The sequence below is a fragment of the Perognathus longimembris genome, chromosome 11, assembly GCF_023159225.1.
Source record: "Perognathus longimembris pacificus isolate PPM17 chromosome 11, ASM2315922v1, whole genome shotgun sequence".
In the NCBI taxonomy this organism is placed as follows: Eukaryota; Metazoa; Chordata; class Mammalia; order Rodentia; family Heteromyidae; genus Perognathus; species Perognathus longimembris.
This window is the reverse complement of record NC_063171.1, coordinates 43,482,911-43,500,045: the sequence shown is the minus strand read 5'-3', so window position 1 is coordinate 43,500,045 and position 17,135 is coordinate 43,482,911. Positions and strand designations below refer to the sequence as shown.

The window sequence follows — 17,135 nt, the reverse complement described above, 5'->3', positions numbered from 1 at the left end:
AAGACATGCAAAGGGCTCAACGTTTAATCTCTCCAGCTTCTTGTGACTTAGGATCGTTGTGGAGGAAAGGAGGTGTACAAACCGCTTATCTCATCTCCTCACCATTTCCACACAGGACAATGAGGCCTATTTCCAGTACTACTGAGGTTGCCTTGATTACTATTTCTGTTTAAGACACACACACGCACACACACACGCACACACACACACAAGCTGTACTTCAGATCGGTGCTACACATTGCAAATAAATATGCAGTGAGGAGCAAGGCCTAGATAGGCTCTGATGGGAAGGGGGCCGTTACCAAAAGACTCCTACAACTGTCCTCCTCTTCAAGCCCCAAGGCATTTATTTCCCATCCCTCAGTACCCCACAGGCTGAGCAGAGGAGAGGCTAGCAGGGGGGACGGGACTGGGCAAAAGGGGTGCAGGTCCTTAGGCAGCTGCTTGTTGTGAAAAAGTTATCTGTAATGGGTTAGGATAGTCAAGACGGCTCAAATCTTTTACCTTGACACTGAGGAAAAGACTCAGTAGAGTCCACAATTCTGTGCAGCGATGCTCCATCACTGATTCCTTTGCCCTGGGTAACAAGCTTGGCTAAGGAGGCAGGGAAGATGAGGAGCCGGCAGTCCCAGACTCCCTGTCTCTGGGGTCCCCCTCACCCTGGAGCTCTAAGTCCCCTGGATCAGCTGAGTGGGAAGGAATTAGATACAGCAAATAAATAGTACTTCAATATAGCACCAAATAAGTTAGGTAACTTAGTTGGAGATGGGGAGGAAGTTGAAGGGGAATCTCTAGTTTCCCTGCTATAAAGCCAGGAAATGGCAAAGGGGTGGAGGGAGGGTATAATATAAGAGCTTTTTGAATCTAAAAGACAACTCTAGATTCAGCTCCCAAACTGGGAAGGAGTCTAGTCCCCATCTCCTACGCCTATCAAAATAATAACAATAATAACTGCCCCAGATGGAGGCATTCTTGATGGACAAGAAGGTTGGGGAAGATGGTTGGAGTAGAGGGAGGCAGGCGGCATGGCCATGTTTCTGAGCCTCACCTCGGGCTCCTCTTCCCCTCAAGTTGTTTCTTTACCACCCTGCTTCTCTCAGTCCGTGCTGGGGACATCAGAGCTTGAAGATCTCATCCTCCTGCTCCCGTAGGGATTGGGTCCGAGAGGTCCGGGTCAGTGGCACAGGACCTAGGACTGCTCGTTGCTGCATCCGAGGGGAGCTCTGATGGACAGCTGTGTGTTCCCCAGGTACCCTGTAGGTAAGGAAAGGGGGGGAAAGGTGATAAGATAAAGGCAAGAATCAGAGAATGGGCCAAGGGAAGAGGTTCAGAGAAGCTATCAGCCTCTCTTCATGCATGAACTGATTGCCCTAAGATGGAGTCCCAAGAGGCTGGGAATATGGCCTAGTGGTAGAGTGCTTGCCTCATATACATGAAGCCCTGGGTTCGATTCCTCAGCACCACATATAGAGAAAACAGCAAGAAGTGGTGCTGTGGCTCAAGTGGTAGAGTGCTAGCCTTGAGCAAAAAGGAAGCCAGGGACAGTGCTTAGGCCCTGCGTTCAAGCTCCACGACTAGCAAAAAAACAAACAAACAAACAAACAAAAACCAAGATGGAGTATGAATAGTTACACACTGATGGCTCATACTTCCAATAATTCTAGCTACTTTCCCAGCTGAGATCCAGAGGATTATAGCTCAGCAATCCTGAAAAATCCTGGGTAGAAAAATCCACAAAGCTTGGGCTGGGAATGTGGCTTAGTGTAGAGTGCTTGCCTAGCATGCGTGAAGCCCTGGGTTCAATTCTTCAGTACCATATAAACAGAAAAAGCCAGAAGTGGTGCTGTAGCTCAGGTGGTAGTGCTAGCCTTGAGCAAAAGAAGCTCAGGGACAGTGCCCAGGCCCTGAGTTTAAGCCCCAAATAACCATCAAAAAGCAGGGCATGGTTCAAGTGTCTGATTGCCTCTCACTTATCACAGCATGAAGAAGGGTTAAGCTAGTTTCCTACCACTTCCACCCCTTCCAGCAGCCACTAGCTCTGACCCCATTGTCTTGGAGCCAACTAGAGAAAATGTATCCTTTTGCTTCTGCTGGCACTGTGTTCCTTACTTGTGTTTGTGGTTTGGGTAAGATGAAGGAGACTATGGAGGAACTGTTAAGGAACCACTCAAGACTCACCCACTTTCCCCTTTTCTCAGCTTCCGGGCAGCAGCCTTCTTTGACAGGCTGATCTGTAAATCAAGCTTCTTAAGGAAATCAGAGGCAGAGAGGTCATGGGTGGGTGGGGGCGATTCTTGGCCAGGTGTAGAGGGGACTTCACCATTGGCACGGCCAGAACCTGTCTGTCGTGTCTTCCTCTCAGCTGAGTGTGAATGAGCTTCATCCTTACTTGAGTGTGCCTCTTCCTCTGCATCTTTCTCTTCCTCAGAATCCAAGCTGTTGAACAGGTCTCTGGGCTCTGTCACTATGGGAATGTAGATGGTTTTCTTCAGGAAGATGGAGTCATTTGTATAGAGGCGGTTTGCACGTTTAATCTGTTCCATCTTAAAAAAAAAAGTCACCAAAAATCAATGAGAGTAGCAATGATCAATCTTATGTAGCATCTCAAGCTTTTCATTGTACAAGCCAAGTACCAGTGGCTCATGCCTGTAGTCCTAACTACTATAGGAGGCTGAGATCTGAGGATCATTGAAGCCAGCCAAGGCAGAAAAGTCTATAAGATTCTTAGCTCCAATTACTACTGAAAACACATAAGTGGAGCTGTGGTTCAAGGGGCACACTTGACTGAAAAAGCTAAGGGACAGTGCCCAGGTCTGAGATCAAGCGCCAGGACCAGCATAAAACAAAAACAAAAATAAAACCCAAATAGATTAGGCTAGAAGTGAGGTGATTTCTTTCTTTCTTTTTTTTCTTCTTCTCCTTCTCCTTCTTCTTCTTCTTTTTCTCTGGTCATAGGGCTTGAACTCTGGGCCTGGGTGCTGTTCCTGAGCTCTTCAGCTCAAGGCTAGTGCTCTATTACTTGAGCCACAGCGCCACTTCCTGCCTGGGCTGGCTTTGAACCTTGATCCTCAGATCTCAGCATCCTGAGTAGCTAGGATTACAGGCATGAACCACCAGTGCCCAGACTAAAGATGATAAACTTTTAAGAAAAACGAAATTATTTTCATAAAAAAGAAACCCTACTTTTCAAATCAAAATCAACAAAAGAGGGAAAACACTTTAATTCTGCCTAACACAAGGCCACACAGATTCAATCAATTCAATCTGCTGCAATATCACACATATAGCCTTCAGAGAGCACGGCGCATTCATGAGAAAATGAGAGTGAAGAAAGAAAATAGCACCCGATGATTACAGTAAAAATAGTTCTGACCCATGGACCCCTGAAGTGTCTCAGGGACCTCATTTCACTATGAAAAACAGGGAACTGAGGCTCAGAGAGATAAAGCTACTTGCTTCATGCTTCAGATTATTTAGCAAGTTAACAGGAAAAGTGAAATTAGAATCCCAGATCTTTTTTCTCCTATATATGCTATTGATTTATCTATTTATTTTGGTGCTAGGGAAAGAACTCAGACCTCTTACATGATGCCTGAAAAATGCTCTATCAATTGAGCTACATCTTCAGGGCTTAGGAGTGCTTTTCATTGTTGTAATACATAAATACATACATACACACCTGTGGGTGTATGTCTGTCTATCTGTCTATATATATATTTTATTTTATTTTTTATTTTTGGCAAGTCCTGGAGCTTGAACTCAGGGCCTGGGCACTGTCCCTGAGCTTTTTTTGTTCAAGGCTAGACTTCTACCACTTGAGCCACAAATTCACTTCTGGCTTTTTCTGTTTATGTGGTACTGAAGAATGAAACCCAGAGCTTCATGCATGCTAGGCATATTCTAAGCCCTGTAATACTAATAATTTTTTCGCCAAATATTTACTTTCTCTCTATTCATCACTAAACACATATGGCTACCATCATCATCCATTTTCCTTGCTTTGCGAAGCAGAATTGTCCATGTCTGTAGAACCTGTTTAGAGACATGAATATTGTACTTAAATTGTTCTTAACTTTTGTCACCCATGTGAAACTGATCAACTACTGTGGGCTAGGTGGTACAAGGAATGTCACTAAAAGCTGGTGAAAAACAGAGGACAGGAGGGCTAGGAATATGGCCTAGTGGTAGAGTGCTTGCCTCGTATACGTGAAGCCCTGGGTTCAATTCCTCAGCACCACATATACAGAAAAGGCCAGAAGTGGTGCTGTGGCTCAAGTGGCAGAGTGCTAGCCTTGAGCAAAAAGAAGCCAGGAACAGTGCTGAGGCCCTGAGTTCAAGCCCCAGGACTGGCAAAATAAATAAATAAATTAAAAAAAATTAAAATAGAGGCATAGGAGCATGGGCAAAGAGAGCAAGCAACTGGGGGGGGTTATTCTGATTAAAATATAATTACAATTTGTGCATGTATAAAATACCATGGTGAAATCCCTTGGTACAATTAATATACAATTAATATACAAAAATGAATGACAGAAAAATAAATCAGGCTCTGTTGGAGGACAGATAGCAGCAGGAGGGTGAGTGGAGGGGGTGAATGTGGATGACTATGGCTGAAGTACTTTCTATGTATGTATAGAAAGAGAACAGTGAAACTGGTAAAAATTGCTTCAAGAAGTTGGAGGAAGAATAAGAGAGAGTAAGAGGAAGAAAGGTTGATGGGAAACATTGTATTCATGTATGGAAATGTCACAATGAAACCTACCTTCTACAACCAATGCAGGCTAATAATAAAAAAAAAAAAGGTCTTAATTGAAAGCTGGTGCTGGTGGGTCATGACTGTAATCCTAGCTAACCTGGGAAGGAAAGTCTGAGAGACTCTTTTTTTTTTTTTTTGGCCAGTCCTGGGGCCTTGGACTCATGGCCTGAGCACTGTCCCTGGCTTCCTTTTGCTCCAGGCTAGCACTCTGCCACTTGAGCCACAGCACCACTTTTGGCCGTTTTCTGTATATGTGGTGCTGGAGAATTGAACCCAGGGCCTCATGTATACAAGGCAAGCTCTCTTGCCACTAGGCCATATCCCCAGCCCCCTGAGAGACTCTTATCTCCAATAACCTACTCAGAAAAAGCCGGAAGTGGCACAGTGGCTCAAGTGGCAGAGTGCTAGCCTTGGGCTCAAAGAGGCTCAGGAACAATGCCCAGGCCCTGAGTCCAAGCCCCAGGACTGGCAAAAAAAAAAAAAAAGAAAGAAAGAAAAAAAGATCAGTGTGGCACCAGTGGTTCATCGCTACTCAGCAGGCTGAGACCTGAAGATAGTGATTTGAAGGCAGCCCAGGTAGGAAAGTACAAAAACTACCCCCAAAAAACTGGAAATGGAGCAGTGGCTCAAGTAGTAGAGTGCAAACCTTGAGCAAAGGAAGTTCAAAGACAGTACCCAGGCTCTCTGAGTTCAAGCCCCAGGACCATCACACACACAAAAAAGAGCTCTTCCATTTGGTCTCATTTTATGTCTACTGGCATTGCCTTACAATTATTTCTCATGTGATTTATTCCAACAGTTTGTTCTTTTTTCATTTTTACACATCTTCCTCTTGACAACTAAGAAAATAAATCAGATTAATCCCATAACCTCCAATGGTGTTTAACCTCCAATGGCTCCTATTGGCTAAACAATAAAATTCAAAAAGCTTTCTCAAACTAGCTTCCACAGGAAATGTGTAGCTTCTTTGTCTGTAGCATCTATGCTTTGGGTTTTGTTGTTGTTGTTGTTGTAGTTTTTGCTTTCCTGAACTTTTCAATTTCCTTTGATGGTTCCAGACACTTTGGGGCATCGGCATTTATTCATGCTGTTCCTTTTGCTTGAAATGGCTGCCCACTTCCTCTTGCTCAGCTTGGGAAAGCTTCTACTCAGCAGCCAGCACACACCCTTTGCATTAGTCTTCAGGACTCCCAACGCATACAGTTTTAGCCCTTCCTTCCTTCCTTCCTTCTTTCCTTCCTTCCTTCCTTCTTTCCTTCCTTCCTTCCTTCCTTCCTTCTTTCCTTCCTTCCTTCCTTCCTTCCTTCCTTCCTTCCTTCCTTCCTTCCTTCCTTCCTTCCTTCTTTCCTTCCTCCCTCCCTCCCTCTCTTCCCTCCCTTCCTCTCTCCCTTTCTTCCTTCTTTCCTTCCTTCCTTCCTTCCTTCCTTCCTTCCTTCCTTCCTTCTTTTCCTACCACATCCTGTAATGATTGCTGTAATATTTTCCTTATGGGCTACGGTTATAGCTGAGTGGTAAGAGTACTTGTCTAGCATGTGCAAGGCACTGGGTTTGACCCCCAGAACTGCAGAAAATGATGAAAATAGGTACTATGGATGTGGCTTAAGTGGTAAAGCACTTGCAGAGCAAGTGTAACTCTCTGACTTCAAACACCAGTACTGACAATTTTTTTTTAAACCCCAAAGGTAACAGATATATTAACTTATTTCCTTCAGCCTAATTTTCTTTTCTTTTTTTCTTTTCTTGCCAGTCCTGAAGCTTGAACTCAGAGCCTGGGCACTGTCCCTGAGCTTCTTTTGCTCGAGGCTAGTGCTCTACCACTTGAGCCACAGCACCACTTCTGGCTTTTTCTGTTTATGTGGTACTGAGGAATCGAACCCAGGGTTTCATGCATGGTAGGCAAGCACTCTATCAATAAGCCACAGTCCCAGCCCCTCTTTATTTATTTATTTATTTTTGGTGTGGTAGTGGTGGTATTTGAGTTTGAACTCAGGGCCTTAAACTTGCTAGACCAGAATTCTACTACTTGAGTCATATTTTAGTTCTTTTGCTTTTAGTTTATTTTTCAGGTAAGGTCTCATGCTAACAGATGCTAGTCTTGAGCCAAGATCCTCCAAGAAATAATACTCCTTGAAATAAGTAGCTTTCTCGTGTGTGCATGCGTGTGTGTGTGTGTATGTGTGTGTGTGTTGGTCTTGGAGCTTGAACTCAGGGCCTGGATGCTGTTTCTGAGTTTCTTTTGCTCAAGGCCAGAACTTTACCATTTAAGCTACAGCTCCACTTCCATCTTTTTGGTGGTTAATTGGAGATAAGAGTCTCACAAACTTTCCTGCGTGCGCTGCCTTCGAACCATGATTCTCAGATCTCAGCCTCCTTAGTAGCTAGGATTGCATGCATGAGTCACCATTGCTCAACTTTTTAATTTTTTTCTGTTACCTTGGTTTTCAACTCAGGACTTCGGTCTTGCCTGGCTTGTTTGCCTGCTTGGCTTGTGCCAAGCTCATCAGAACCATATCTCCAGCCCAGATTTTGGCTGCTTATTTTGGAAATGAAGTCTCTCAGATATTTCTGCCTGGCTAGCTTCAAACCTAATATTCTGGATCTCAACTTGCTGAGCAGCTAGGATCATAGGCATAAGCTACTAGCACCCAGCTTCATTCATCTTCTAGCAGGAGTAGTTATATCTACCTGATAGTCTCTCTCTTTTTTTTTTTTTTAAGACAAGATCCCACTATGCAGCTCAGGCCAGCCCCAAACTCATAATTCTCTTGTAATAGCCTCCCTATTGCTAGGATTACAATAGTGTACTACCACACTTTCTGCACTTCATAATCTTATGAAGATATGTGATAATGTATGCATAAAGCCTAGCACACACTTTCCTAATTTATAGGCAATAAATTAAGTAATTTTATTCATTAATAAATTTCCTTTATTTTTTATAAAATTTCTCTACCATTTATATGGTAGAGAAATAGGCTTCAGTTAAGGGAAAATGACCAAGCTACAATGCAGAACAGAACCAGAACCTAAAAATCTTACTCATTAGATTACAGAGTTTCCAAAGATGTAAGAAATCTAAGCAGGTGGCTTGTCATGCTAGCTACTTGGGAGGCTTGATCAAAGGTCAAGGCCAGCCTGGCATAAAAGTTTTCCCAAATAGACGAGTGCTGATTGCTCATGCCTGTAATCCAACTACTCAGGAGGTTGAAATTTGAAGATCTCAGTTCATAGCCAGCCCAGGCAAGAAAGTCCATGAGACTCTTATCTCTAATGAACTACCCTAGGGCTGGGAATATGGCCTAGTGGCAAGAGTGCTAGCCTCATATACATGAAGCCCTAGGTTCGATTCCTCAGCATCACATATACAGAAAATGGCCAGAAGTGGCGCTGTGGCTCAAGTGGCAGAGTGCTAGCCTTGAGCAAAAAAAAAAAAAGAAGCCAGGGACAGGCCCTGAGTCCAAGGTCCAGGACTGGCAAAAAAATAAATAAATAAATAAATAAAGTGTCACCAAAAAATTGAGTCTAATGAACTATCCAAAAGCCAGAGTGGGGCTGGGGATATGGCCTAGTGGCAAGAGTGCTTGCCTCGTATACATGAGGCCCTGGGTTCAATTCCCCAGCACCACATATACAGAAAATGGCCAGAAGTGGCGCTGTGGCTCAAGTGGTAGAGTGCTAGCCTTGAGCAAAAAGAAGCCAGGGACAGTGCTCAGGCCCTGAGTCCAAGCCCCAGGACTGGCCAAAAAAACAACAACAACAACAACAAAAAAACAAAACCAAAAGCCAGTGGAGTTATGGCTCAAGTGGTAGAATGCTAGCCTTGAGTGTAAAATCTCAGAGACAGCCTCTAGGCCCTGAGTTCAAGCCCCAGGACGGACAACCCATCCCCCCCCTAAAAAAAATAACAGAGTAGGAGGTGTAACTCAAATGGTTGAGTGCTACTTTAGCAAGCAGGAGGCAATGAATTCAAACCCCAGTACTGTCAAGAAAAAAAAAAAAAAGGAAGGAAGAAAAGAAGGAAGGAAGAAAGGAAGGAAAACACTCTAGCTTGATGTGGAGATTGTGGTAATATGAAAGTTGCCTAGCATTGCAGAAACCCTGTCTGATCCTTAGGATCACAAAAAAAGGAAGGAAGGAAGGAAGGAAGGAAGGAAGGAAGGAAGGAAGGAAGGAAGGAAGAAAGAAAGAAAGAAAGAAAGAAAGAAAGAAAGAAAGAGAAATCTCAAGAGATAATGGAAGAAGTGGCGCTGTGGCTCAAGTGGCAGAGTGCTAGCCTTGAGCAAAAAGAAGCCAGGAACAGTGCTCAGGCCCTGAGTCCAAGCCCCAGGACTGGCCAAAAAGAAAAAAAAAAAAAAGAATAATGGGCTATTTCTCATCTTCTTCCCTACCTCTCTTTTTAAAGACAGGGCAGCCCAGTTTGGCCTTGAACTTGGACATATTCTTGCCTCAATCTCTGAAATGCTGGAATTATAGGTATGTGTTACAATGCCTGGCTTAAAAAAGAGAATCCATCACTGAAGCATCTACGTGCTAGGGACTATGCCAGGGTTTAGAGATAAAAAGCTGGGGAGGAAAATAAAAACTACTTTTTTTTCTGTTACTGGGATTTGAATTTAAAGCCCTGAGGCTTTTTCTCAGATTATTTATATGGCTGGTGCTCTACCACTTGAACTGTACCTTTTGCCCTGCTATTTGCTGGTTATTTTAGAGATGGGGTTCCGCAGAGTTCTCTCAGAGCTGGCTTCAAACCTCAACCCTCAGATCTCAGCTTCCAGATTTCAGTGCCTGACAAATAGTTCCTATTTTTAAAGAGTATATGTAAAGCATTGCAAAGAAAAAGATACAAACAACTGGGGTTCAGAGACTTATAGGAAAGAGGATAGGAGAAAAAGTCTTTTAAGCCAATAGTAAGGAAACCCTTAAAGCTTGATCTAATGCCACTCCCGTGTCCTTGCAAGTAAAAATAATTCTCTTCTGATTTTCTACCTGTTGCTTTGTTTTATTTTTTTGGTGCTGGTCCTGGGGCTTGAATGCTGGGCCTGGGCACTGTCCTGGAGCTTTTATGCTCAAGGCCAGCACTCTACCACTTCAGCCACAGCTCCACTTCCAGCTGCTTGGTGGCTAATTGGAAATAAGAGTCTTACAGACTTTCATGCCTGGGCAGGCTTTGAATCGAAATCCTAAGCTCTCAGCCTCCTGAGTAGCTAGGATTTACAGTCACCACCACCAGGCTTCTACCCCTTGCTTAAAAAAAAAAAACCCAACATATATTTGTCATTTTTTCTTCACTCCTTCTTAGTACCCACAAACACCACATTCTGTCACCTATAATTATTACTTATATCCTCATCCATTTCTCACTACATTTTAGATCACATAAAGAACAACCATACATTTATGTTTCTATGTCTAAAAAGAGCTACCATGTAGTTTTAAATATAGCAAGCTTAGAAATGTTGCCTAAATTCAACATCTATTTATATAAGATGGAACAGAAAATGGAGGGGATTTCATCAATTTTAATGCAATATATTTTTACACCTATCTCTTCTAGATAGGACTTGAAATACTTGGCTTAGAAAATGCCTATCTGGCATTTTGTTGGAAAGAAAGCAGAGCACCAAGAAGGCATTTTAGAAGCTAGAACTGAAAAACAAACCAAAATAGCTCTTCATTACTTGCTGTAAATGTTTAGTTGCTATCGCTTTTCTCTTATTTGATTTAATCACTCAATTAAAAATTTCCTATGCGGTTAATAGTATGGGCTGTACAGTAAGAAATTCCAGTTCTGACACTCAGTTATTTGACCTAGGTCAACTTGGTTAACCAAAGTCTCAAGTTTCTTCATCCTCATGAAAAACAATAGTTGTATATTCGATAGGGATGTGAGACTCACATGGGCTAATGAGCGGAAAGCCCCTAGCCAAATGTCTGGCATCATAAATAGAAGATACTCTTCTCCATCGGGACAGGGGGACTGGATCTATTCCATCACACAGGGCAACATTAAGATGGGAAAACAAAAATATAACGACAGGAACCGACGGCAACACGATTAGGAAAGTATCAGGGGAGGTGGCCTGGGCCACCCAATTCTCCACAGGACTAAAGCTCTCCCAAACGTTGATCATACTCCAATCCTGGAAAACTCACCGTCACCCCGTATTTGAGTGCTAGGCCAGCCAGGGTATCTCCGGGCTCCAACTGATGCTCCAGGCGTCTTTCCCTCACTGGTGAGCAGGCTGATTGCACCAGGCTTCCATAAGAGCGAGCCCGACTCCCCTGCAGCAACCCTGATCCCCCAAGCGGGGGCTGTCTAGAGGGAGAAGCCATCGATCTCCTCACCCTGCCCAGGGGCAGGGGTTGCAAGTGGGGGAGGGCCTGGCTCAGGGACGGGCAGTGACAACCCGAAGGAACTCCTTTCCCCTCCTCTCTTCTTTCCTTAGTCTCCCGGCTTCCTCCGACCCCAACTCCTCCCTGCCCTGCCTGCCTTCCTCCACACCCCTTACCCACACATCTGTCTACGGAGTAGTGACTCCTCCGATGCGCCCCCCCCCCGACTCCTCTGACCTCTGACCTTTCAACTCTAGATACCCTCCTTCACAATCTCCTCAGATTATCCCCAAATTTCGGGTGGTCGCTAACATGCCGACTCTGCCCCGTCCCGGGGCTTCGCCTGCTAGGGTTAGGAATCAATCAGGCCCACCCAGGTAGGCTGTGGCTGCAGACGAAGCGCGTGAGGTCTGCGTGAGTTTGTAGTACACTTTCCACTCTGAGATCCTCAAAGGCTCGCTCCGGATCAGACAGGTCACAGTCTTAAACTTGGTCACCACACCTAGGGTCCCGTACTCCAAACGCAGCGAATCCGCCAAGAGGCAAAAGGCCAAGGGCTAGGCGAGCCGCAAGCTCTTTGAAAATAAGACTTCATCTCCCAGAAGGCTCCGCGGCTCCGCGATGTCGCAGAGCATCATAGGAAACGTAGTTCTCTCAGTGCCCTGGAGGCGGGCTTTCGCGGACGCGCAGTGCATGCCGGAAACCTCGGCCCCCGGAAGTACGGAATCTACCGGAAGAAGACCGGAAGAAGGGAAGGAGGGGGGAAATGGTCCACTCTACGGTGGCCTAGAGGAGCGGTGAAGCCACGCCAGAGAGTTGATCATTTCTGGAACTCGGCGTCGTGATGTCTTTCAAGAGGGAAGGGGACGACTGGAGTCAGCTCAATGTGCTCAAAGTACGTTCGAGTGCAGCGGGTCTGGAGAAGCTTCGGCCATCCTTCGAAGGCTGGGAAGGAGCTTTGTTTTGTTGCTCTGGAAAGCTCTGGGGGGAAAGGGATGTCTGGAGACTGGAAGCGGGGGAGGGGCTCCTCCTTTGCCTGGCTCACTGTTCTCTCCATGGCCTTTATTCTGTTTGCCTTCTGGATCCTGTTATTTCTCTTCCATTTGTTCTTCCTGTCTTTCTGATCCTGTCCGGACTTCTTTCTCTGTCTCCCACAGAAACGAAGAGTTGGGGATTTGCTGGCTAGTTACATCCCCGAAGATGAGGCGCTGATGCTACGAGATGGACGGTGAGGGCGAGGAGTGGATCCAGCCCGAAAGTTTTGCGGTTAGAGGCCCAACACATTTTTTTTGTTATTAAAGAATCTGGAGTAGTTCGTATTCCGGAAGAAATGTAGATGAGGAGTTGGTTTGGGGGAAGAGACTGCGAGGTCAGGGGTCGAAGCTACCCCGCTGTCTCCGGGAACCACCTACCCTCATGGACTTACTCTTCTTTGTATGCCTCCTCCTGTTCCCAGCTTTGCTTGTGCCATCTGCCCTCACCGGCCGGTACTGGACACCGTGTCCATGTTGACTGCCCACCGTTCAGGCAAGAAGCATCTGTCTAGTAAGTCTGGGGAAAGACAAGGGATAGAGAATATATTAACTCTCGAAATCCTAGCACATCATTTGGTGCTCTGCTTTTCTTTTCTCTCCTTGTTCTTCTCAGGTTTGCAGCTTTTCTATGGCAAAAAACATCCAAGAAAAGAAACAGAACAAAATCCAAGACAGCAGAATGAATTGATGAGGGAAGAAGCCAAAGCTGAGGTAATCAAGAGAGGGAGGAGGATGCTTTCTAGACTGGAGGCCGCTGCACACAACAAGCTGCAAAGGCTTTTGCTTCTGAAGGCTCTGACTTTGTCTCTCATCCTCATACCAGGCTCCTCTGCTAGCCCAGACTCGATTTATCACCCAGAGTGCTCTACACAGAGCTCCCCACTATAACAGTTGCTGCCGGCGGAAGCACAAGCCTGTGGAAAGCAAAAGGTAGGAAGAAACAGGAAATTATAACTTAATTTTTTTCAATTATATTTAAGTAGTTATGTAAAAGCGTTGCCATTCAACAAAGCAGTTTATGAATACAATGGGTCTTAATCAGTGTCTCTACTTCTACCATTCTCACCCTTCCCTCCCTACCTACCCCTTCCCTCTTTTTTTTTTTTTTTTTTGCCAGTCCTAGGGCTTCAACTCAGGGCTAGGCACTATCCCTGAACTTCTTTTGCTCTAGGCTAGCACTCTACCACTTGAGCCACAGCGCCACTCCTGGCCTTTTCTGTTTATGTGGTACTGAGGAATCAAACCCATGGCTTCATGTATCCTAGGCAAGCACTCTACCACTAAGCCACATTCCCAGCCCCTCACTTTTTTTTTTTTTACTTGGTTGGTGGTGGGGCTTGAACTCAGGCCGGCACTGTCCCTGTGCTTTTTTGCTTAAGGTTAGCACTCTGCCGCTTTGAGCCACAGCTCCATTTCTGGTTTTCTGGTGGTAATTGGAGATTAGAGTCTCACGAACTTTCCTGCCTGGGCTGGCTTTGAACTATGATCCTCAGATCTTAACCTTCTAAGTAAGCAAGGATTGCAAGTGTGAGCCACCTGCACCTGCTTTCTTTCTTTCTTTTTTTTTTTTTTTGCCAGTCCTGGGGCTTGAACTCAAGGCGTGGGTGCTGTCCCTGAGCCTCTATATGTTCAAGGCTAGTGCTCTACCACTTGAGCCACAGCAGCACTTCCAGCTTTTCTGAGTAGTTTATTGGAGATCAGAGTCTCAGGACTTTCTTGCCCGAGATAGCTTTGAACCACTGAACCACTATCCTCAGATCTCAGCTTTCCGAGTAGCTACACCAGCCACTGGTGCCTGGACCTTCTTCACTTTAATTTTTTTATTTTTTTGGTTCATCATGGGGCTTGAACTCTGGGCCTAGGTGCTGTCCCTGAGCTCTTTTTTTTTTTTTTTTTTTTTTTTTTTGCCAGTCCTAGGCCTTGGACTCAGGGCCTGAGCACTGTCCCTGGCTTCTTCCCGCTCAAGGCTAGCACTCTGCCACTTGAGCCACAGCGCCGCTTCTGGCCGTTTTCTGTATATGTGGTGCTGGGGAATCGAACCCAGGGCCTCGTGTATCCGAGGCAGGCACGCTTGCCACTAGGCCATATCCCCAGCCTGTCCCTGAGCTCTTAAGCTCAAGGCTAGCCCTCTCTCACTTGAGCCACAGTTCCACTTCTGGTTTCTAGTGGTTAATTGGAGATAAGAGTCTCATGGACTTTCCTTCCCAGTCTGGCGTTGAGCCATGATCCTCAGATCCCAGCCTCTTTAGTAGCAAGGATTACAGGCGTGAGTCACCAATTCGATTCCACCAGTATCAAACCCAGGGCTTCATGCATGCTAGGCAAGCATTCTACCACTAAACCACGTTCCCACTCCCTTTTGTTGAACTTTGACTTTGCTTTTCTAAGGAATTAGATTATTTGAGTTCTGCAGTAAATTTACCGTATTTCCGTTAGTACATTTGTTTTTTGTTTGTTTGTTTTGTTTTTTGCCAGTCCTGGGGCTTGAACTCAGGGCTTGAGCACTATCCCTAGCTCCTTTTTGCTCAAGGCTAGCACTCTACCACTTGAGCCACAGCACCACTTCCGGCTTTTTGTATATATGTAGTGCTGCGGGATGAAACCCAGGGCTTCATGTATATGAGGCGAGCACTTTACCACTAGGCCATATTCCCAGCCCCCCGTTAGTACATTTGTATACACTTACATACCATCATATGTATTTACTTATATGTTTGCTTAAGATGACTCTAAAATTATTGCCCTCCACATTGTCTTCTGAGTCATACTGGTGTCATGTAGATGTTAATTGGCATTTAAAGAAAAATAATCTTGTGATTTTAAGTAAATTTCAGGAAATGGAACATTCTGGTCTTACTTATTGTGCCAGTCCTGGGGCTTGAACTCTGGGTCTGGGTGCTGTCCCTAACTTTTTTTGCTCAAGGCTGGTGTTCTACCACTTATGCCACAATTCCACTTCCAACTTTTTGGTTGTTAATTGGAAATAAGAACCTCATGGTGCTGGGTAGAGTGCTTGCCTAGCATGCACAAATCCCTAGGTTCGATTCTTCAGCACCACATAAACAGAAAAGGCCAGACGTGGTGCTGTGGCTCAAGTGGTAGAGTGCTAGCCTGAGCAAAAAGAAGCCAGGGACAGTGCTCAGGCCCTGAGTTCAAGCTCCAGGACTGGCAAAAAAAAAACAAAAAAAAACCTCATAGACTTTCCTACTGGTCCTAGCAGTGAACTTCAGTCCTCAGATCTCAGCTTTCTGAGTAGCTAAGATTACAAGTATGTAAGTCTCTGATGCCTGGCTTATGATCTAATTTGAAGAATAATAACATTGGCATACTTAAAGGGCTATACAGAGTCTTAAGATGAAAACAGTTTAAAAGGGTGAAGGTAGCTTTTCCAAAATTATAATTCCTAAATCTTTTTTATTATGATCTTAGAAACTGACTTTAGGAAATACTGTTTTAAGGAGTTGGGAGTCATAGAAGAGTTGGATCTTTCCTTTACTGCTTTTACAGGCTTTGATTCTTCTCTACGCAGACCAGAAGCCCCTGGTCCCTCCATTTCCAGTTCCCCTTTGCCAGCTCCAGAGGTGGAGCTCCATGGTGAGAAGATCAGTAGGGATCCTGAGCCTGAGGCTGGCCCACAAGCCAAAGAGTCAGAAACTGTCTCAGCTCCTCCATCTGTCAGCCCCACAAGAAAACGTGTTATAGACCATTACCTCAGACTTCGAAGGTAAATATGCCAGGTTTTCTCTTTTTCTCTCTAATCATCCTCTTTTTTTTTGTCCAGCTCCAGGATTTGAACTCAGGATATCCTTGGCTTTTGGCTTGCTTGTGAATCTAGTGCTCTATCACTTTAGCTATGCCTCCTCTAGCCTAGCTCATTTTGTGTGTGTGCCGGTACTGGGGCTTGCTTTTGGTGGTTAATTGGCATTAAGAGATAACAATCTTAGGGGAGAGCACAGGAATCAAGGGGAAAAGGGTAGCAGTGGAGCTCACTGGACATTGATGAAAGTGAACTATACAACTCGGGATGGAAATGGGAGGGAGGGACTTGGAGGGAATGAGGGAACAGAAAACTGTAAGAAAGGAAATGTGGGCCAGGTGCTGGTGGCAAAAAAAAAAAAAAAAAAAAAAAAAAAAACTGGGCTAATCAAGTGCTAGTGGCTCACTCCGTAATCCTAGCTACTCAGGAGGCTGAGATCTGAGGATCGAGGTTCGAAGCCAGCCCAGGAAGGAAAGTCTGTGAGACTCTTACCCCCAGTTAACCACTAGAAAATCAAAAGTGGTGCTGTGGCTCAAGCAGTAGAGTGCTAGCCTTGAGCTGAAGAGCTCAGGGATGGTACCCCTATGCCCAGAGTTCGAGCCCCACGACCAACAGAAAAAAAGGAAATGTATTCATTACCCGACTCATGTAATTGTAACAGTCCTTCTATACATCACCTCTATAACAATAAAGTAAATTAATTTTTTAAGAAAAAAGGGGGGAGGGAGGGGGGGGAAATGAGGGAGGAGGTACTAATAGCTAGTAGTAACCTGGATTACAGGCATGAGCCACTAGTGCCCAGCTGCCACTAACTTCTTAATAAACCTCTTTCTGTTTTCTTTGCTGTTTCTAGCTCTGGATGGATTCCAGATGGACAAGGTCGGTGGAGAAAAGACGAAAATGTGGAGTTTGACTCTGATGAGGAAGAACCCCCCGATCTGCCCTTGGACTGATATCCTCTTTCCCCATTCGTTTCACAAATAAACTCCACCAGGTGCTGGGAGCCTCCCTGTGCTACTGTATGGCTCCGTGTCCAGTCTCGGGGTTGCAGAGCTATTTGTTTGTACCTGGCCGCTCCTTCCCTGCAACGTACACAGCTCCCCATACTTCTGACCCCTCCCCCACCTCCTGCTGAAATCTTGCCATGCGTCAGCTGCATGCAGCCTGGTGCCCTATTAATAAGTCTGTCAGAAAGAGGTCTTTGCCCTTCATGTTGTCTGCCTCCTTCCCCACCTCCACTCCAAGTCTTTCCCTC

General features: G+C 45.2%; 2 protein-coding genes across 3 annotated transcripts; one reads left to right on the top strand and one right to left on the bottom strand.

Moving 5' to 3' along the window:
• Positions 1-11: 11 nt before the first annotated feature.
• Positions 12-11,515, bottom strand: Lysmd1 (LysM domain containing 1). The gene is made up of 4 exons (XM_048356847.1): positions 11,327-11,515; positions 10,910-11,119; positions 2,179-2,543; positions 12-1,254 (listed from the first exon to the last, which is right to left on the bottom strand). The coding sequence occupies exons 2-4, from the start codon at positions 11,087-11,089 to the stop codon at positions 1,116-1,118; spliced, it is 684 nt and encodes a 227-aa protein (XP_048212804.1). The 5' UTR covers positions 11,090-11,119; positions 11,327-11,515; the 3' UTR covers positions 12-1,115.
• On the top strand, positions 1,150-16,897 carry Scnm1 (sodium channel modifier 1). Of its 2 annotated transcripts, none has more exons than XM_048356846.1 (7): positions 1,150-1,260; positions 12,247-12,317; positions 12,546-12,634; positions 12,737-12,834; positions 12,947-13,053; positions 15,653-15,847; positions 16,734-16,897. In XM_048356846.1, exons 2-7 carry the CDS (start codon positions 12,301-12,303, stop codon positions 16,831-16,833), a joined length of 606 nt encoding a protein of 201 aa, XP_048212803.1. In that variant the 5' UTR covers positions 1,150-1,260; positions 12,247-12,300; the 3' UTR covers positions 16,834-16,897. The 2 variants fall into 2 exon arrangements, with proteins under 2 accessions (XP_048212803.1, XP_048212801.1); XM_048356844.1 differs by lacking the exon at positions 1,150-1,260 and adding an exon at positions 11,845-11,984.
• The last annotated feature ends 238 nt before the right edge of the window (positions 16,898-17,135 follow it).